Source organism: Emys orbicularis, chromosome 14, assembly GCF_028017835.1.
Source record: "Emys orbicularis isolate rEmyOrb1 chromosome 14, rEmyOrb1.hap1, whole genome shotgun sequence".
NCBI lineage: Eukaryota > Metazoa > Chordata > Testudines > Emydidae > Emys > Emys orbicularis.
Genome location: NC_088696.1, coordinates 24,852,227 through 24,874,905, shown reverse-complemented (window position 1 = coordinate 24,874,905; position 22,679 = coordinate 24,852,227). Strand labels below are relative to the sequence as shown.

General features: G+C 43.2%; 2 protein-coding genes across 2 annotated transcripts in view; one reads left to right on the top strand and one right to left on the bottom strand.

The window, feature by feature from the left end:
- Nucleotides 1-1,160, top strand: part of VPS35 (VPS35 retromer complex component) — a 49,628-nt gene extending 48,468 nt beyond the window's left edge. The window contains exon 17 of the mRNA XM_065416334.1: nt 186-1,160. Within this exon, the coding sequence (XP_065272406.1) occupies nt 186-365 (180 nt within the window). The 3' untranslated portion in view covers nt 366-1,160. The remainder of the gene's footprint in view (nt 1-185) is intronic.
- A 3,769-nt stretch (nt 1,161-4,929) lies between these two features.
- Nucleotides 4,930-8,048, bottom strand: LOC135888977 (histamine H3 receptor-like). The gene is made up of 3 exons (XM_065416789.1): nt 7,781-8,048; nt 7,189-7,355; nt 4,930-5,820 (listed from the first exon to the last, which is right to left on the bottom strand). Exons 1-3 carry the CDS (start codon nt 8,046-8,048, stop codon nt 4,930-4,932), a joined length of 1,326 nt encoding a protein of 441 aa, XP_065272861.1.
- Between the last annotated feature and the right edge of the window lie 14,631 nt (nt 8,049-22,679).

Here is a 22,679-nt window from a genome sequence, read left to right as displayed (position 1 = left end):
GATGGGTAAATGGAGGTACAAAATCATTCTCACAAGCCTGTGGTAGAGCTGCAAGACTATCTCTCTTGTGCCCTAACTGCACTTACTTGGAGGCAAAGTCTGTGGGTGAAAAGAACTCGGATCTCTATTAAATGTGCTCAGTTTTCATTTACTAGTAGGATTTACTATTTATATATTTATTGTAGGTGACAATTCAGGTTTTGAATCAGCTCATACAAAAGATACGAGAAGACCTTCCAAACCTTGAATCTACTGAAGAAACGGAACAAATTAACAAACATTTTCATAACACACTGGAGCACCTGCGTTTGAGGAGGGAATCACCAGAATCTGAAGGGCCAATTTACGAAGGTCTTGTCCTTTAAAGAAGACACACTTGCACAGACATGCACACACTGTACTTATTTCTGTCTTTCCATTTACACACAGTATGTCTTTTTATTATGATAGATTTAATAGACTGTGCCTTTCAGAAATGCCAAGTTAGGTTACAATTCATTTAAATGTAATGTGTTCAGTTCAGCACTTCCAAACACTTGCGTTCAATATGTTAACAAATTTAAAAGGTGTTCAGATTGGACCAGCAACTATAGATTTGATCATGTTAGCATGACTGGACCTGTTTCTTTAAAATTCATGTGACATGTGAGGGCTCTTTTATTCCATGTTCTGACCTGTCTTTTCTGTCATGTTCACTGTCGCTTCTGTAGCACTATGGAACTCTAACCTGGCAGTGGCTATCCATCTCAAAGTGATCTGATTTTTTTTCTTTTTCTTTAATAGAGCGTTTGATTTTGGGGGCTATTGTTTGTTGGATTCTGCTTGAGCTTTTCTTTTAGTGCAAGTTAAGTCTAAGTGTAATATTTTCCCTAAAAACTAGAATATATTAATGCATGTTTGGAGAGTTTTAAAACACCATGCTCAGAAACAAAAGTTATATTTTGCATATTAGGGCTCTGTGATATTCAGTGAGGGCCAGTACTGTGCACAGGGCGTATTTATCAAGATAATTTTGTTCCAGATAGTATAAAAAAATAGAGAAATTGTGATCTATATAGTGTATATGTATAACCATTGTAAATTTAGGGAAAAATGCATTACACAAGTTTATTCAGTATCATGATTTTGCACCATTGAAACAATAAAGTTGCTATTAACTCTGGTTTTATGTCTGTCTGCTGTTGTATTTAATGTTTGTTACAGTAAAAGCAAAAGTAAATTTCTTGAATCGCAGGTGGGGTCATAAAAATCTAAGTGCATTTAACTCAAACTAATGGGGAGAGCGTACACTGGTGTTCCAGTGAATGCAGATGGCAGGATTATAAAATGGCTACCTAACATCAGAATTCAGCCAAAAACACTAACATACATTCACTTATCAGCATCTGGCTGAAAGTTGTACATATATTTTTATTTTATAGAATGCCTATTGTGAGATCTGTCATACAATAAAATACCCCACTAGAATCTAAAGAAAGTACACAGCCAGATAGCTGGGGTGTTTTGGCTGAAGGCTATTAAGGGGTGAGGAAAATAAAAGTAGATGCAGGAGGCTTACAAAATTGGCTACTGGGCCAGCTGCTAAAGTCAGTCTGTATAAGAAACTGGTGATCTCCTTCTGCAAGGGAATTCCACTAAAAGATCTGTCCTCTGCCTGGTCCTAACTCAACTTAAGGACTAATAATCAACCCCAACACCTACCAAAAACTGTTTTATTAGCCTTGTACAAATAGCAGCAGTGGACCCATTTGGGCAGTGAGTATAGAAGTCTGTGTTGACATGCTGATGCTGGTGGGAGAACACCTAGAAATCTCTGGTGATCCAGGCAAATGGTTTGATACTGCAGATTCTGTGCTATGGTGATGAGTGCCTTTATTTAAATGTATAATTTCTTAATAGTAAACTCTGGAAAGGATGCCTTACGCTATGCCTCAATATCTGCAAGAGATGCACTGATTACAAGCACCAGTTGTGCCCTCTATGGAAAAGTTTAATGTTGTTGGCATCTTTTGGCCTTCCAAGAACAGTCTGTCTACAAACTCTTATGCTAGAAAGGTGTGAACATCGCTTCTATTCTGTAGCTCTAGCGAATCTCTATTCTAAAAAGTTTAGTGAGTCATCTTTATAGTAAGAGTTTGTAGGTGGTGGTGTGGAGCTAAGAAATAAGAACCACCCATTGTTTTACAATACAGACCCCCTATCCAGCTCATAGGAGTCCTAAAGGCCCATCTGCTAGATCTTCATGAAGCATATCCAAGGGAGAGCACAATTAACAGTCTTGGGAGTAGGTCCATTTTACCATATCAGCTTCTGTCTCCAAAGTAACCATGTATGCTGGAGCCAGAGTATAAGTATTAAGTAAGTAGGCTATTTTATGACTTAGACAATTCATTTACAGTAAACTTATTTTTTAATGGAAGTTTTTACAAAGTAACAGATTTCAAAACCAGTGTTTCACAGGCTGCATATAATACAAGATGGGTCATAACAGCTGATTAACACGTATGTCTGCTGTGGTAATGGACAAATATGAATACTGCTATTCACCAACTGATTTTTTTTTTCCAGTTTGTCAATGGGGAAGTAGTTGCAAAACAACACAGAGGAAGCTCATGGGGGAACATCCTGCTAGCTAAGAAACTGCACCTTTCATGAGTTTCACTGCTCAGATCAGTGTGCTTAAAGTGTAGAAGTGATTTTGGCATTCAGTGTGTCCATCGAGATTTGACTCTCCCCATTGGGGTGGGGAGAGAAAGATGAGAGAACTGAAGAGGTAAAAAGCCAAATCCTGCTTTCACCTCTCAAATTAACGCAGACACACCTGAACACAGCAGAACCACTGCAATATCTTTCTGGTGGGAGCACGCTGTGGATCTGTCTTCTGTGGGTGCTTCCTGCATTTCACTGCACAGATAGGTTTAGGGGAGGGCAAGAGTAGTGGGACTGGTATTTCATAGGCCTGGAAGGGAATCCCCTGCTCTCATGGCAGGACAAAGTATTATCTAGACGAGCTACACAACTACCTCATTGGTTATGGAGTGGTCATTCTCTCTCCCCTACCTGCCTCAGTGCACAGCATGGCTGTTTTCTAGGGACAGGATTTGCTCCAAATAACATAAGTGCTTGACTGGTAGTGTATCCCTTACAAATATTTGAGAAAAGGGGAGATATTTTCAGTCTTTTTTTTTTTTTTTTTCCCCTACTGCCATTTCCTAAGCCCCGCCATGGTAGAGACTCTGGGGAGAACAGTCTTTACTGGATGAGATGGGAGTGGACTTGAGTAAAAGACTAGTAAGGATTTATATTGGGCCTAATGTATCAATATTTTCACTTAACACTAGTAACTTTCTGATAGGCCACTGGACACTGTATTTAAAAAAGCAAACCATTTTTATCTGCAAAAGGATTTACGTTTTGAAAGATTCAGACTTGATGTTTGTATTTTTTACTTTGTGTTTTATTTTGGGGGATTTCCCTGGATTTTCACGGAATGTGTCTGATCTGACTGTATATAACTAGGCTTTGAAAGATTTGAGTGTTTTTAAAAATGAATTTCAACCAATATCTGTTTGTCTACAAATATTTTCATTGACTTAAAATGTTGCAGAAGCAGGAAATCAATTTTAGTCTTAATACTAATTTTTATTTGAGACAAAGATTGTGGATAGTGAGATTCATAAAAACATTTTAGTATCACTTTAAGCACTGTTCATAGATTTAAAAAGATGCCTGTAGGGTAAATACATACTTTTATGCTACCACACATAATTGGAGCACATGTTTATATTTCTTTGCAACTTTGACCCTAATGCCCATTGACATTATGCTGGACTCTGTACTAGCAGACTGCTAACATGACACAATAGAAAAACTAAAATTAGACTCTTCTTTGCCCACATTTTTCTTCCTTCTATTAATCTCTTCTCTCAATAGCCCAATAATAAGCCACATCAACATTCATATTTAGAGTAGTACTCATTTCCATATATATCCATCCAGGGTTAATAACTGTTAAACCTTCCCCTTACTTACCAAACACATTTTATTCATTCACGTTTGTTCTGTATTCACTTAGTTTTAACTCTGTTTTATAGATGTACATAGGTATAAAATAGGCTGCTGTTTTTTAGGTATGGCATTATACACAAGAGTACGATGGTGTGCTATTCTGTATAAGAACACGCACAGATATTTGGGCCCCTATCCAAAACTCACTTAAGCCAAGGGAGACTATGATTAGCTTTCGTGAATTTTGAATTCGGTCCGTAGTGCAGCGTTGTTTATAAATGGTGCAATATTGCTTACACATTGATAAATCCACACACAGCTTATGTTTTCTTAAACTGTCTCTGTACATTTTGATTATTTTAATGGAGGAATAAAAATACTGTAAATCTAATCAGTTTCTTTCTGAAAAATACATCTTTTCAAACTAGACTCTATATTTTAACTTATATTAATTCTTGCAGTATTTTTACTTTCTGTACTCTGTATTTTTGTGGCCTGCAGATGTCATCTACACTTTATCATTGCAAAGTAATTAAAGGGAATTTTATCAGGTTACAGATCATATTTTAAGAAAAAATCCTAACCTGTTAACACCTGAAAGTATTAAAGGTGAAAGACTTTGCAAACTCTTACTTTACTTTTTTCATAGGATTGTTGTTTGCCTTTTTGCATGTCATTCTGCTTTGAATAAAAACAGACTAGCTAGGGCCACTTTCTGGTTGTGATGCATTAGCATTGCACTGTTACAAATAAATCAGAGATTTATATTTTTATTGATCTTTAAATTCTCCTAAGCCTACCCTGACTTAAAGTAACTAGTGGTAGTCCTAATTCATGGACCTAAACCAAAGCAGCACCAGTAGGTTCCTTTTAGAAGCAAGTAGTGTTTCTACATAACATGCTTGTTTTCCTTACACATTTTTACATAAAAATGTGAGGATGAATTTTAGCCTTACCAGGACACAGCAGTTTTATAAAAGCTTTTCTGAAGCTCATGTGGCATAGTGGGTATAAAACAGGGTTAATGGCTGAGTTCAGCCACAGAAGCCAAAATGAAGTCTCATAGAGAGAATGATGCACACATTGCCCATGACAAGCTGCTCTAATGATCATCAGAAGTGTATAAGGAGCCCAACACAAACCAAACAGACAGACAATAATTGCTAAAGACTTGGCTACTCGTTTGTCCCGGGAAAGTCTAACTCTGTTTGCCATGCTGTTGGCAATGTCTGTTCTTCTTGTGGTGTTGCAAACGTTTTCTATAGCTTTGTAAAAACTGCCCCTGGGTTGTTTAGTCTCAACATCCACCTGTAAGGGTGGTAAATCTTGACCGACATTAAAATCTAGGGACTGGTTATCAAGTTTACATAGGCTGAGCCTTGAACCGCAGGGTCTAGTAGGTGAAAGGCTACTAGCTCTCCTTTTCTTATCTCTCTGTCTGGCAGTAGGTTTTACAAAAAATATTACATGCTCTCTTTTTTTCCCTTGGAAACTTGTTTCACAGTCCTCTTGACCAGGTGCTAGGTTTTCGTTTCTCATGGGAGTGCGCTTCTTGATGTTGATGTAAATGCTTAAGTTAAAGTATGTAACGCTAATGAAAGGTGTAAAGAATTCAATAGTGGAAGCAATCATTAAGAAATACCAATTGTAGAAGAATTCAGCATAGCACTCTCCTTCAGGGAGGATAGTTTTTTGAGCAATATACTCCCAACTGATGATGGCTGGTCCATAGAGAAGAAAAGCTGCAATCCATACAATTATCATCTTTAATACGGCATTTCTAGTCATCCCCTTCTGAGCTCTGTAACTCACCTAAGCAATGAAAAAAGTATCAAATTATGTTCATGCTCCCCAGAACAATTCAATAACCTATAACTACAATGTTAAGGATTCCTGTTTTATTTTTATGTTGTACCTGCTGGGCACACTTAGTGTGCTTAGCAAGAAAAGGTTTCATTTTTGTAACAAACCAAAGCCATTCCTGCAACTTCCTTTCCAACACCCACCATTTAATAAAATAGGCACCCTTCCAGCTGCTTGATTGTCCATGTTCTGTGGACAAAGAATTGCACCTTGCACCATTCCTAAGAGCTGTGGACTGCACAAAACACATGCATTCTCGAGGAAAGGTTCATACTTCTAGCCCCAGTCAGAGGTTGCATGTGTTTCGTTGTAGTAGCTATGATGCCTGCTTGTGGGATATTGTGGGAGTGAATTTTTGTTTCTTAGTTTTTATATTTTCTCCTGTGGGATTAGTTAAGTAACTTAAATTACATTTCCAAGTGATGAGTTGAGTTTACAGAACACCTCTGCAAACGCTTACTAAATTGTAGGAAAGGCTGTAATGCTTAATTTTGGTATGACAGGCTATGATCACTAAAAATTATTAGGTCCCCACCTGTCTTACTGCCTCAGTCTGTGACTTGTAATAAACAATGGATATTAAAATCAATATTTTGGGAAATCTTACTGTTTCCCAAACAAAATCAGAAAGAAAAGCAATGACATGAAGGATAAAAGGAAAACTGCCATGCAAAAAGGTGCAAGCTATTTCTGCAAAATGACTACTCACTCCACAATGTGTATTTCAATGAATGCCCAAATATTGAGGGAAGTGGGGGCTATAGCAATGGTCACAGGTGTGTGTGTGTGTGGGGGGGGGCAGAAACCTGAATTGAAATCCTATGCTGGTCCTTGACTTGCTATAAAATGAGGGAGATGGAACTTCCCTGCTTCACATGCTTGTTGTGGCCTTTAATTAGTATTTGTCACGCCTTGCACCGCCAAGTACAACTGCTTGTGAATGTGACTCTAATTCCCTGCCCTTGTTTTAACCTAGCCTCTAGGCAACTAATCTGCATCCCTCTGTGAACTGTTAAAATTCAGTTCCTCCTAAACTGAAGACTCAAACCAAATCAATCTAAGCCTTGCTTTGTTTTGCTAAGGTAGCATTCAGTCCCTGTGAGTTGGCTGGAGCACGGTTGGCAAGCAGTGGTAATGATGCAGACCGTGCTGACCAGCCTCAAAACCCACATTCTCTTTTGCCTTTATTAGCGGGTCCGATCTTATCCCTTTTAACCTAGGAGTCTCCCCTTAGCCTCCAGGCTGAGCGCTGCTGCAGCGAGGGGCGTGGAGCTCCAGGCAGGGCCGGGGTTCAGGTAGAAGGGCTCTGTCCCTTACCGCTTTGGTAACGGAAATGAATCTGTCGAAGCTGATCAGGACGATGTTGAAGACGGAGGCGGTGCACACCAGGTAATCCACCACCAGCCACAGCTTGCACAAGCCTTTGCCGAACTTCCACTCGCCCGTCAGCACGTAGGGGATGTAGAGCGGGATGCAGAAGCCACCTGCGGACAGAGAGCTCAGCACCGCACGACCCCACCTGCCCCCCGGCTCCGCGTACTCCTGTTTTAACCCGCCCGGCACTTCCAGCGGGGCAGGACCCAAACGTTTAATGCCAGCTGGCTGGTGGTTGAGCCCCAGCGTACAGCCTGGGCCCCTATCCCCTTGGGAAAGGTGGGGTGAGGTGGGGGCTGCACTCGCCCTGCCCCCGGGAATTAACCTGTTCCAGCCCCAGCTGGGCACAGTGCTGCCCCGTTCCCTGCCCCGGCCTGGGGGCGGTCCCCACCCCGGCTGCAGCGCCCAGGGACTGGCTCTCCGCGTGCTCAGTATCGCCCTGGGGTCCCAGCGCGGGGCCGGGCCATGCCCCTGGCCGTCCCAACCAGCTCCGGTGCCCGGCTCCCGCGGGCGCGCCGCTGGGGGCGGAACTCACCCACCAGGAGGTCGGCGAGGGCCAGGTTGAGGAAGAAGAAGTTGCCCTGCGTGCGGAGGCTCCGGTCCACTACGAAGGCCAGGATGACCAGCGCGTTGCCCAGCACGGTGGCCAGCACCAGCAGCCCCATGAGCGCGGCCAGCAGCACCGAGAGGCCGGCGGAGAACTGGCCGGGGTGCTGAAGCAGCTGCCCCGCGCCGGCCGCGCACGCGTTGCCCAGCGCCGCCGGGCGGCTGGAGAGGTTGAGCCAGGGCAGGTCTCCGGGCATGGCTGCTGCGCTGGGCGGAGGGCACGGCAGGGCTCAGGTACGCGCCATCCCTGCCCGTCCCGCGGCGGGACTGGGGCGCGCCCGGGAAGCCGCTCGCTGGGCGCCGCCGGCTCGGAAGGCGAGTCGCGCTCTGGAGCCTCTGCGCGAGCTGCCGGAGCAACTCCAGGGCGGGCTGCGTCCCCCGCCCTGTCCCCTCCAGCGGCCGGCCGGCGGGGAGGCGGGGACTGGCGGGAGGGCGGGGGGACGGAGCTGGGCGCAGCGGCGCGGCCAGCCCGGCCTCGCTCGGCGCTGAAGCAGCCCAGCCGCGCGGCGGGGAGCGGAGTTCCCGCCCGCAGTGAGTGCGCTCGGCCTGAGGCGGGCTGTTATTTCCTTAGACGGTACAAACCGCTTCATAGCTCAGCCCCCGCCTGCGTTTGTTCCACGCCTTAGCGCAGCCAGGGGCCGGCCACGGCTGATTTTAGAGCACAGGTGCTCAGGACTTCCTAAAAGTCAGGCCCGCTTTAATGGGTCCCGCCTGGGGCACCCGAAACCTGAGGCACTGAAAATCATTGGCTGGAATCTGTCCAGATTGATTCCCTTCCGATTTCTGGCCTCACTGACTTCGAAAGCTGTTCCTGAGTTTACTAGGATCTCATGGTGTCAGTTAGAGCGGGGAAATGGTAGAGAGTTTAATTAGACACATTTTAGTCTCTATTTGTCATTGCCTTTAACTTTGAACCCCAGCCTCGTCTACTCAAAGAAATGTCTAGTCTATCCAGGCAACATATTGAATAGCTGCCCACAAAGTTAGGGAGCCAGTAACCAAAAGTTACTTCAATGAATTGTGAATTGTTCATATTGCCCAAAAGAAACTTGCAAAATTCTGGTGTAAGTGACTTTTTCTCTTTTTTTAGCTCTTTCACAATGCTCAGGATGGAAGTCTTAGTTTATTTCCTGTTCAATACTATGAAATACCAACACGGAGCAACCTTTTCAAGGGCTTTTGAATAGCCAGAAACTGTTATACAAGGCTAGTGATTTAAGCAGCCACTGAAAGATATTTGAAGATGACATTGAACTAACACTTTTAGTCATTTTCACACAATAAGCTAGAACAATGTGCCTTGCTGAAGCCCTTCCAGTTACCCTGGCAGGGTAAAGAGAAAATGTGAAAAAAATGATTTATTTATACACAAAAGAGAAAATAGACCAGGCAGAAAGGAAATCAAAAATTCCAGAGTTGACACTTTGTGAAGCCAAGAGCAATTATTGTTTGCAAAATGCTTTTCATTTGACAATCAGTTTTATGTTGCACTTTGTTACAAAACACATTGTATTTGACAATGTTTTAGGCTGCACTTTCTGTTTAAGTGCCCGATCCAGCTTCCAATGAAGTGAATGTCACTGAATTCAATGGAAGGAGGATTGGGTCATAATGGATTACTTTAGAGAACCCACAACATCTATTGAAGTCCACTGTGATTGAACGTATCCATATTTGCAGTGGGTGAAATCCTACTCATCTCAACTCATGTGAGTTGTCCCACTGAGCTAAGTTCTGCCCTAAGATACATGCATACAACCCTGCTTTCATTCAGTGAGAGTTACACACTTCTCAAAGGACAGTTTTTGTCCCTTTGACTTCAGTGGGCCCATCTTTGTAATTAAGGCAAGCAGTGTTTGGCCAAAGAAAATTATTGGAGGTACTTATTCCTCGCACATCACCGCAGAGTGGATAAACAGCTCTCTCTTTTTTAAAATCAAAAATAGAGATTTGCATAAATCTGCAGTTTGCAATAACAATTTTCAAAAGCAATTGCACTGACACTGAAGAACAAGCTGGTCATATAGATACCAGGGGAAGCAAACAAGAAAAGCTGTTTTAATAAATTGCTTAATCTTTGTATGGGTGCATGCACACATGCACTCAGTAACGCAAACTGGCCCCTTTTCACAGAGAGAATACCCCCAAAGCTAGCTTTTATCAACATTGGGAGTAAAAATTCCATTATAGTTCCTCAGTTGGTGTAAATCAGCATAACTCCACAATGAAGTTATTTCTATTTCCATCAGCTTGAGACCTGGCCCTTCAAGTTTATGCTGATATTGAGACTGAAGTGTAATATGTACAAACAAAATACCCTTTTTATATGCTACCGTATCTTTGTCTTCCTAAAGCAAATAAATAAAATCACATAATGAAAAAGGGAGGGAAACAAACAAACAAATAAAAGTCCTTAGAAGGTTTAAAAGGATGTTAAAAAACTGGAGAGAGTGCACAAAAGAGCCACAAAAATGATTCAAGGGCTGGAAAAAATGCCTTACAATGAACTATTTAAAAGAGCTCAATCTGTTCAGTTTATCAAAAATAAGACCCAGAGATAGTTTGATTATGGTGTATGAGTATCTTCATGGGAGACTATACCAGGTACCGATGGGATCTTTAATTTAGCATGGAAGGCATAACAAGAACCCAGGGCTGGAAGCTGAAGACAGACAAATTCACTTTAGAAATAGGGCACACATTTTAAATAGTGAGGGTTATTGACCATTGGGACAAACTACCAAGGGAATGGTGGTTTCTCCATCACTTTGCTTTCAAATCAAGACTGAATGACTTTCTTGAAGGTATGCTTTAGCCAAACACAAGTTTATACTTTAGTTAAATACAAATTATTGGGTTCAATACAGGGGTAATGGGTTGACATATGGGTTGACAATGGCCTGTGATATACATGAGATTAGACAAGATGATGTAATGGTCCCATCTGACCTTAAATTCTATGTCTGTGAATAAGGTAAAAACAACAAGGAGTCCGGTGGCACCTTAAAGACTAACAGATTTATTTGGGCATAAGCTTTCGTGGGTAAAAAACCCCACTTTTTCAGTTTTTACCCATGAAAGCTTATGCCCAAATAAATCTGTTAGTCTTTAAGGTGCCACCAAACTCCTTGTTGTTTTTGTGGATACAGACTAACACAGCTACCCCCTGATACTATGAATAAGGTAGTTTTAATAGTGATTATTACCTGATGTTGGGTCTGCCTGGCTCCTGTTTTCATTAAGACCAATGGGAATTTTCCATTGACTTCAATATGCATGGGATCAAGCCCATTGATAATTTCTGCTGATTATGCTATTGAGCATAAAATACATGGAGACAGCACAAAGATATAAAGAGAAAACAAGACTCAGTCATAAGGAAAAGAGAAAGATTTTTTTGGTGTTCTTTCATAAATAATTGCTATATTCTTCAACTCATCATACATACCTTGATTTTCACATAATACAGATAGATCAGTGCACATTTCAAGTAGGTTCTGTAGTGTACAACCTGCAGTCAGATTTTTGAGATTCTCACTGGTTCCTACTGGTTAATCACTTCTTGATTCTCCTTTAGTACTAACAGTTTAAAAAGACATGATGTCCACAACTATTAAAGATTTTTCCCAGAAAAGTGAAGTATCACTCCACATTTTTTGTTCGGTGTAGAGCTTTTTTAAGACCCCGATAATGCTCCCTGAAGTCTTCAAGCTCTGCTAAGAACAAACACATGCTAGAGGGCAGCATGCTCAGAATGGCAGATTTTGCTAATACAGATTTCAAACACTTTCTCATTTTCCTGTAAATGGAAAGGTTGTCTCTCATGTGTAGTGAGTTATTATACTGTCACTTTCCCTGTTACAGATGCATGCTGATTTTTTCTTAATAATAATCAATTGTTGAGAAAACAGCTTTGTTTTATTCTGGAACATATGCTGCCAGTCCTGTGGGGAGAGCCTTCCAACTGGGATGTGCTAAGAAGCATGGCAAAAAGAGGAGAAAGAGAGAGGAAGTACAGAATGTTTCTAAATTGTTTGCGAGAGGACTGGATTGTGGATTCCTGAGACTAAGACCCAGGACTAAATTCTGTCTAATCCCTGAAGCAAAAGTTCTAGTTTATTAGAGCTGGTTGAAAAATAATAACTTTATTTAAAAAAAATAAATTAAAAAAAATTCAAGGCATTTTCATTCTTCTGGGTCATGAATTTTTCAAAATTTTCCATGAATTTTTTTGATTGTTTTCTTTTTTGAAAATCACAAAGACTATTTTTTGCCCACTCCCCTGGTTGCTTTTGAGACACAGAGCTGCCTGAATCATGCTCTTTCCTGATGACTCTAGTGTATTTGGGTATGTGGGTGAATGTCACTATAGTAGCTACAGTACAGAATGTGTTTTCCCACTACAGTCAGCTGACACTTTCCACAGAATGGGCTAAATTCAACCCTCAGTTACACCTGTTACCCTCAAATGGGTAACTGACAGATGGCAGAATCTTGCTGTGTGTTCTGTTGGTCCAATAAATGCAGATCTCACTTGAGATGAATAACACAAAAATGATATCTAAGAAGCCTCATGTGCATCAATAGTATAGGTATGGACAATTTAAAACATGTTGTAAGCACAATTCTTTTCTTATATTACTAATAATACCTTGGATTACTAGGGGAAATTGACTAGAATAGCTCCCCATCTAGATATTCTACTTTGGAATAAAAATGATTTTATTTCAGAATACTTACTCCACTTTGGAAGCATCCTCATTATTTGGTAATAGAATAGTGTCCACAGGGGGAGCTATTCTGGTCAATTTCTCTATGTTCACAAGTGCTATTAAACCTGAACAATTTTTTAAAAAATGCAATTTACTTTTCACGCTTTCTGTTGTTTATTTACTTCTTGTGTTTCAGTCAGCTTGCAAGTCAAAATAGGTTTTAGTAACACATGAGATGGATTCTCACAGCCATCTGAATGACAAGAACATTAAGGTCTTTTGGGAAAATGGGAAATTTAAATTAATGTGTATTCTATTTTAATTGCTACATGTGTACATTGTAGTAACATTTTCCTGGTTATGTTGTTTTATTGTACATTGTAATTGCAAAAGTATACTGATTGTTTCTGTACTTACTGAATTATTAGAGACTGGTGAGTACTGAAATATTAAGCTATTTAGCTGTCTGCAATGTTTATTTCTTTTAACATAGTTATTCTCAAGCCCCCAACATTATACAATTAAAATTCAAGGGTAAAAATCCTTTAACACAGTTCAAATTCAGATACAAAGGCTTTCAGGCAGCATACAATAGAATATAGCCTTCAGACTAATGCAGTACAATATAACATACAACTATAATTAACAGTTCACAATAAACTCAAGTCCAGATTTTCAAAAGTGCTCAGAACCCAGATGCTGCCATTGTTCCTACAGTTCTCAATTAGAGCTTTTGGGTGCTGAACTCTTTTTGAAAACCAGGCCCTCTCAATATAATGAACACATATAAAATAGAGTCCACCATTGGAAATGAGCAAAATAAACAATAAAAGAGAAAGTCCAGGGGAACAGATGCATCCAGCAATTTGCTGTGAAATTTATTTATTTCATTTTCAAATGAACACCAAAGACACCTATGCAAAGCTCTAGGTACTGTGACAGACCCAGACCAGTGGGGTACAGGAGTCTGGTAGAGGGCAAATATACTGGTCACTGGATGAGTAGTTTTCTGTTCCCTGAGTGACCAGAGAAGGGGCTGCACTAGAGTAATCAGGAACCTGCTAGAACCAGTTAAGGCAGGCAGGCTAATTAGGACACCTGGAGCCAATTAAGAAGAAGCTGCTAGAATCAATTAAGGCAGGCTAATTGGTGCACCTGGGTTTTAAAAAGGAGCTCACTTCAGTTTGTGGTGTGAGTGTGAGGAGCTGGGAGCAAGAGGCGCAAGGAGCTGAGAGTCAGAGGGTGTGCTGCTGGAGGACTGAGGAGCACAAGCATTATCAGACACCAGGAGGAAGGTCCTGTGGTGAGAATAAGGAAGGTGTTTGGAGGAGGCCATGGGGAAGTAGCCCAGGGAGTTGTAGCTGTCATGCAGCTGTTACAGGAGGCACTATAGACAGCTGCAGTCCACAGGGCCCTGGGCTGGAACCCGGAGTAGAGGGCGGGCTCGGGTTCCCCCCAAACCTCCCAATTGACCTGGCCTGTGGGTTCTTCCAGAGGGGAAGGTCTCTGGGCTGTTCCCCAACCCACATGGTGAATCTCTGAGGCAAGAAAATCTGCCAATAAGCGCAGGACCCACCAAGATAGAGGATGAACTTTGTCACACTGGTGTCAGGAGTGGGATCTTGGTGTGCACAGCGCGGCGGAAGAAGGAGGGTGATTTAAAAAAAAAAAAGAGGGTTTATTTATTTATTTTTTTCATCACAATGGATGACGTAGTGCGGGCACTGATACAAGCCACAGTGGCCCAGCAGGAGGCTACCCGTGTCCAGGCAGCCGCCCAACAGGAGGCAGTGCGGCTGCAGCAAGAGACTAATTGCCTGCTGATGGACCAGGCTGCCCAAGACCGAGCTATGTTGCGGGAACTGGTAAACCAGGTAAAGGCCCTTACAGAGCTGAACCGCAGCCATGATGGGACACGGCTCATACGGGCCAGCCATTGGCTGCAGAAAATGACGCGGGAGGATGATGTAGAGGCATACTTTCTGGCCTTTGAGAGGACAGCCCTACGGGAGGCCTGGCCTCGAGATCAGTGGTCTGGCATCCTTGCCCCATTCCTGTGTGGGGAGGCCCAGAAGGCCTACCATGATCTGCCTGAAGAGGCTGCGGCAGACTACCCCCAGCTGAAAGCAGAGATCCTGGCCAGATCTGGGGTAATGACCGCAGTGCGGGCCCAGCGGTATCACGGTTGGAGGTACCAGGAAGACAAAACCCTGTGGTCCCAATGGTATGACCTCATCCATCTTGCACGAAAGTGGTTGCAAACAGAGTCCCGGAGTCCTGAAGAGATACTAGAGATTCTGGTCATCGACCGATACATGAGGGGATTACTGCCAGACCTTCGTGCCTGGGTAAGCCAGAACGAACCTGCCACCTATGACGAGGTTGTTGCCCTGGTAGAGAGGTGAAGGACAGCGAGGGAGCTGACCCGACCAGTTAAGGAAGAGGCACCCCGGGTTAAACTAGCAGCACCAAGCCCTAAAGTTCGGGTGACTGGGCCACCAGGAGGGCCCAGGTGGAAAAAGAGAGAGGCTGAAGGCTCATCAGAGGCCACAAAGAGTCGGAGCACTGAGGGAGAAGAGGATCGTGGTGTTAGACTGCCCAAACCAAGAGACCGGGGAACGCCTAGGGCTCCATACAGATGTTATGCCTGCGGGGAGTGGGGACACATAGCTGCACAGTGTCCCAATGCTGAGGAGCCTATGCAGTGTAACCTGGGGAACTGGGCAGATCCATGCTCCCTAATCCACCTTGTGGGGGTCTCACTAACCCCACATATGTATACCAGACCAGTGAAACTAAATGGGGTAGGGACCACGGCACTGGTTCATTCGGGGAGTGCTATCACGCTTATCTCAGGGAAGCTCGTGAAGCGTAGTCAGCTGCTACAGGCTAAACGTACGGGGATAACATGTGTCCATGGGACAGTTAGTTACTACCCCACCATCCCAGTAAAAATCGAGATCCAAGGGAACATTACTGAGGTAGCAGCAGGTGTAGTCCCTAAACTCCCATACCCGGTGCTCATAGGGAGGGACTTCCCAGGGTTTGGAAACTTACTCCCAGTAGGGGGATTGGAGAAAGATGGGGACCCTAAAATTGGTGAGGCATCCACAGCAGACTGTCAACCCCCAATCTTCTCTGAAATGTCCCCAGATTTGTTCTCCACTCCCAGACAGGGTAGAAAGACAAAAAGGGAAAGAAGGGCAGCTAAGGCCTTGGGAACCCGAATACTGACCCAAAGCCAGAGGGTCGCTCTTGTAGGTAGGCGGACCCGCGCAGCTGAAAAGAAGGCCACGCAGGAGGGAGAAGCACCTGAGTCTGACCCCCCACCCTAATGCTTCTGAACCAGTAGAGGCAACAGAGACTGGGCCCCTAGATCTTGGGCAGATTAGCCCCGGGAGAGGAAATTTTGGATGGGACCAGGCAGAAGACCCAAGGTATGACAACATTAGGAAGGAGGTGACTGAAATAGATGGGGTCCCCGTGGAAGGAAAAACCCAGGGACCAGGACCCTACTTCGTAATGCAGAAGGATCTCCTGTACCGGGTTGCACCAGTACAGGGGCAGAAGGTACAGCAGATCCTAGTACCTCAAAAACACCAGAATGCTGTATTAAGTCTTGCTCATAGTCATCTTTTTGGGGGGCATTTGGGGGTAGAGAAGACCCTGGCACGAGTCCGACGATGGTTCTTCTGGCATGCACAAGAGGCGTGCACAATGGTCCAAAAAGACCTAACCAAGGAAAACAAGCCTTCCAAACAGGTGAGAGTGTCTCCCGATTTAACACCAGACCAGAAGAATGAGGTGTCTGAGATGATCTTCCGGAACCAAGATGTGTTCTCGACAAAACCGGGTCGAACAACCGAGACATATCACCACATTGTCACGAACCCTGGGGCCAGAGTAACAATGAGGCCCTATCGGGTGCCAGCGGCAAAAAGGGAGGAAATAAAAGCAGAAGTAAAAAAAAAATGCTGGAGTTGGGGATCATCGAAGAATCCCACAGTCAGTGGTCCAGCCCAATCGTGCTGGTGCCCAAACCTGATGGCACCACAAGATTTTGGAACGACTTCCGGCGACTAAATGAAGTATCCCAGTTCGACGCGTACCCCATACCTCGCATAGATGAGCTAGTGGACTGTCTGGGTAATGCCCGGTACTTGACTACCCTAGACTTGACAAAGGGGTACTGGCAGATTCCCCTTGCAGAAGACGCAAAGGAAAAGACTGCGTTCTCTACACCAGAGGGTCTTTTTCAATATACGGTCCTCCCTTTTGGACTACATGGGGCCCCAGCTACCTTCCAGCGCCTCATGGACAAGTTATTACGCCCGCATAACAGTTATGCTGCTGCCTACTTGGACGATGTGGTCATTCATACCCCAGACTGGGAAACCCACCTGGAGAAGGTGGAGGCAGTCCTCGATACCTTCAGGCGAGCTGGCCTTACAGCAAACCCTGCCAAGTGCGCTGTAGGGTTTACGGAGGCCAAATATCTTGGCTACGTTGTGGGAAAAGGTCTGGTAAAACCCCAAGTGAACAAGTTAGAGGCCATCCAAAATTGGCCCCGACCAAGTCGCAAGAAACAAGTCCGGGCGTGCCTAGGTGTGGTGGGGTATTACCGACGATTTATCCCCCACTTTGCCACAAGGGCAAGCCCCCTGACAGACCTAGTGAAAGCCCGTGGACCTGATCTGGTGAGATGGTCTGACGCAGCAGAGGAAGCATTCACAAACCTACGGATTGCCCTCTGCAGTAACCCCGTACTGATAGCCCCTGATTTCACCAAGGAGTTTATCCTGCAGACGGATGCATCGGAAGTAGGGTTGGGGGCCGTTCTATCACAGATGGTCGGGGAGGAGGAACACCCAATTCTATACCTCAGTCGGAAACTCCTTCCAAGGGAACAAAAATATGCAGTGGTGGAGAGAGAATGCCTCGCTGTAAAATGGGCCATGGAAACATTGCGCTACTACCTGCTCGGGCGCAGATTTGTCCTCGTGACCAACCATGCCCCTCTTCAATGGATGCAGCGGAACAAGGAAAAGAACACAAGGGTGACCAGATGGTTCTTATCCCTCCAACCTTTCCAGTTCCGTGTGCAACACAGAGCAGGGAGCTGTCATGGCAACGCCGATGGCTTGTCATGTATGCACTGTCTGGCGTCCCAAGCTGCCCAACCCCTTGGCGTTGAGCAGGGGGGAGGGATATGTGACAGACCCAGACCAGTGGGGTACAGGAATCTGGTAGAGGGCAAATATACTGGTCACTGGATGAGTAGTTTTCTGTTCCCTGAGTGACCAGAGAAGGGGCTGCACTAGAGTAATCAGGAACCTGCTAGAACCAGTTAAGGCAGGCAGGCTAATTAGGACACCTGGAGCCAATTAAGAAGAAGCTGCTAGAATCAATTAAGGCAGGCTAATTGGTGCACCTGGGTTTTAAAAAGGAGCTCACTTCAGTTTGTGGTGTGAGTGTGAGGAGCTGGGAGCAAGAGGCGCAAGGAGCTGAGAGTCAGAGGGTATGCTGCTGGAGGACTGAGGAGCACAAGCGTTATCAGACACCAGGAGGAAGGTCCTGTGGTGAGAATAAGGAAGGTGTTTGGAGGAGGCCATGGGGAAGTAGCCCAGGGAGTTGTAGCTGTCATGCAGCTGTTACAGGAGGCACTATAGACAGCTGCAGTCCACTGGGCCCTGGGCTGGAACCCGGAGTAGAGGGCGGGCCCGGGTTCCCCCCAAACCTCCCAATTGACCTGGCCTGTGGGTTCTTCCAGAGGGGAAGGTCTCTGGGCTGTTCCCCAACCCACATGGTGAATCTCTGAGGCAAGAAAATCTGCCAATAAGCGCAGGACCCACCAAGATAGAGGAGGAACTTTGTCACAGTACCTTAACATGAATTAATCATACAATAAGTACAATTAAATTAAACTTCAAAAGCATTAAAACCTGTTCCACAGGAACTTGACAGCCAGCCACCTACCCATTACATCATCTAGGAAGCAAAACCTGAGCCTATGAAACTGGTGTTTTTTGCAGCATACCCTGAAAGTTGCCAAATTTGGGCTATTTCCAAAGTCTCCAGAGTTCCAGGTTTAAAAAAAATCTAGACTCTCTTGGATCAATTAGAAAGTGAGTCCCAGAGTGGAGGGTTCTTCTAATCTTTCTCACAAATAGTTTGAGGCCACTATATTCATGATATTCCTTGGGAAGTTATTGCCCCTAAAAGGCATCAATCCCATATGGGACTGGTGTTACAGCTGTGGCCAGTCTATGTTGGCTGACTTTACAGCTGGGTGAAAACTGCAAAAAATCTGCATGAATAATCATTTGAACTTTTAAATGAATCCACTTTGTCAGAGTTTGTGGTCCTTTTGTGTCTGTTCTCTGTGAATGACTTAGTGAATGAGTTCACTAGTAGGAGCATTCACTGATGGAAGTACATTTTATGTGAATATTGTAGAATATTTGCAGGACAGGAATTCTGAATTTGTAATCACAAACACTTACATTTAATCTGATCACCACTTAGTGAGAGACACACCATGTAAGTTACATAGCCAATCAAGCCAGCTTGAATTTCAAGTGGTTACCACAACCAGCTCTTTGCAAATGAGCTACACCCAAGAATAATTTGCAGAAATTATTCAGCAACTAATTTTGAATAACATATACTCTTGAGAATCACAGACTGTTCACAAGCAACTAGCAAAAAGAAAAAGGGGACATTTGCCAAATTATCAATGCAAATTCTATGCCCTATTTCAGAAATGACTTGACATCTCAAGGGGCAAAACATGCTACAAACATCATCATTTAGCATCCGCTATTGATTATTCTGTCTAATCAAAGGATTCCAAATACAGGTATCTGAAGCAGTACAAATGCAAAATATCTCTAATTGGGATTAACTGACATGGTGATCAAAACTCTGGATGTGACCAGAGCCTTGCCTACACTAGGCCTCCTGTTGGTGATAGCACTGAGATGTAACTGATTGTATTTTTTGTAAAATTCCTTAGAGCAGATATAGCCACAGTGCAGAAAGTCTTTTCTTATATAAAGGCAACTTTTCAGTTGTAACATATTATTGCAAAGGGGTTTACTTATTAATAGCCCTTTTTCAGACTATGCAGACAGATGCCAGCTTTCTTCTTGTCTCTGCTAGCAGCACTGAGTGACAAGAGTTCAATACTTGAGAGAGAAAGTATTTTCTTTGTCAGTGGCAAACAGAACAGATTTTTGGGCTGCTTGAGAGAATATATACATAGATTTATCAATTAAATAAATGAAAAGCTTTTATTAGATAGATCTGGTCTTAATTAAATGAGTAGGGGAAATTGAATTCTATCATACTCGTTTCCTACTATTTTTCTCCACTTTGACAAATCAGTGTTTCACTTCCACATGTATTCAGGTGTTTTTGTTTGATGTTATCCCATCATCTCCAGACAAATAGCATGATTCCTTTTAATTTAATATTATTATTCTGACTCTCCTGGGTAGGGAAGCAGAACCTCTCTGATCTGTGCTACTAGAAAGGAGACCCAGTACAGGTTATTGAATCTTACCATTTAATGAGCATGCAAATGCACAATTTTTTAAAAACAATTTTCTATTGAACAAATGTACAGTAGAAGCTCAGTAATCTGCAGACTAGTGAGAGTTGGGAGTGGGTAGCAACACGAGCACCACTGGCTAGTTACAAGTTTCCTCCTAGCCCAGTTACAGGGCATTTCTAAAGTCGGGGTGGGGTGAAGAGGTGACATGGTACTTCTTCATGTACCTTTAGACACAACAAATCCTGCATCTTGGCAGGGGGTTAGCCTAGATGGCCCTTGCAGTCCCTTCTAATCCTATGATTCTAAGTATTCTAACCAGCAGAACTGACAATACAGTACCAGCAAACCAGGAATTCCAGCGTTCATATATAATTCTGAAATACCTCCTTTCATGCTGCAGCTGGTATTCTCCAGAAATGAGCTAGAAGCTGATTCTGGTTTCCACATCTTTACTTTTCCTAAACCAGCAGGTTGGTTTTCCACACAGAGCTGCTCATGAACAGATATTTTAATATGCTCCCCCCTGCCAACTTCACTGAAAATTCACCTTCTGTGTCTGTAGCATCAAGAGTTGGATTTTCATAGCCTTTCCAGCTCGAAGAAGTAATGGGAGATGTTCTTTCCCTTCAGACCTATATGTTCCAAAGCTGTCCATGGATATTGTTTGCTGGAACCTTGGCTCCCAGTACTGAGACCTTGATGTGCTCACATTTGCTTGTGGGTTTTTGTTGTTGTTGTCATGTTAATGCATATGTCCATATGTTAGATTGGCAGTATGCTAATTTCAGATGCGCATGAGTGCATTGCCAACACAAGATAGACTTAGAGGAGTTAGAGAGAGGACTTGTGGAATGTTGGCCATTCTGAAATGAGATCCTCTTGTTGCCAAGCAAGGGCCCAATTAGCTTTATTCATGCTTTATTGCAAGGCAGATTTATAACTATTATACCTTTAACACATGCTTTTAGCCTGTATTTTTATTTTCTCAATCCACCTTTATGTTGGAAATTCTGCATGAAGAAAGAAAGGCATATGCATCCAGGGATCTTCATAAGCTGCTGTAATTTCACTCTTTTCATTTCAAACCTGTCCTAAGAGCCCATATTAAATGCTCTCAGGCATGCCAGGCATCTATCAATCACCTCACTTCATGCTTCAGTGCAGTGCACGCTTGCTATGCTATGTACAACCATTTTCATCTACTTCCTTTCCCCCCGCCCCTTGAAACTGATGGTTGATAATACCCAAGTTGATAGACTGTAATTACAGTTGTGTGGCGGTCAATGTTATATTGCAATTACACCTTAAAATAGCTGACACTTCTTATTTGGGTGTTGCAGTTTGTTCTTTTTGGAGTAGTTGGATGGGGTTTCTTCTGCATCTGCTATTATGTGGGGGAAGTTTCCCATTTTGGATTATAAGTTTAGTTATATTGTGTTATGTAGAGCTGTGTGGGAACTGGAATTTCCATTTTGTGGGAAATTCTACAATTTCAAAATTTGTCATCATTCCAAATCAGAACAAAACCAAAGAATTTTACTTATAAATGCAGTTCGACTTAACTTGAAATAATGTGACAAAGCACTATCTAGTGCTTCAGATCTCCCTCTGCCATGTTGTAAAATGAGACAGCATGCTAGTTCTATTTTGCTTTATTATTTTTGTTTGCAGTTGGAAGGCTCAAGGGTTTATTATGGTTTGGGCTTTCACCTTTTCACCTTTACATGAAACAGGGAGGAAGGTGAGTAGTGCCAGTTTAGGAAGGTAAAAACTTTGTGATGCTTTATAGAGCTGACAAAAATGCATTTATCACATTGGCAAGGGGGGGATAAAAGAGAATATTAGAAAAACTAGGACATAAAAGAGTGATAAGCATAAATCTTTGAATTCAGACAGTACTATGTTCCACAAGGAGTAATACATATGCAGAATAAATTACAATGAGAAATGGCAGTGAGGAAGCTGTGTTTAGGTTAGAGAGATATGGTTCATGTTTGAGGAAGTTTCAAGGCTAGGACAGGATTTTGTTCTAGAAACATCGACAAATGTCAAAGTATGAGATGAACACTAAAGCTGGATCTGGCTAAGGTGAAAACAGGGTACTGCCCACCATGTTCCAGTATAGACATCAGAGTTATACAAATAAGAGACACTAAAATTAAAAGGCACAGAAGACAATCAAGCAAAGGGACATAGCAGTCCACTGCAAATGCAAACAACAAGTGCAGGATCTGACATCAATCCCTCCCACACCAAATCCCAAATATGTCTCATGATGATAAGGTAGTTACGGTCCTGTCAGAATGAAACTGCTGTATGTCTGTCTGTGAATTCACAGGAATAGTTCACTATCAACCACGCAGGGCTGGAAACTGTTTTTAGGACTCTAGTTACTGTTAAAATCAGGTTAGAATTATCCCTCCCAATTTAATTTACCTGTCGGTTTTCTTCCACGCAGAGATATCAATAGGATGAAAAGGTGAAATGAAGAAGGGCATTTTTTCACACAAGGAAAATCAACACATTTTAGGAGACTAAATCATTGCTATGATTCATAAGTT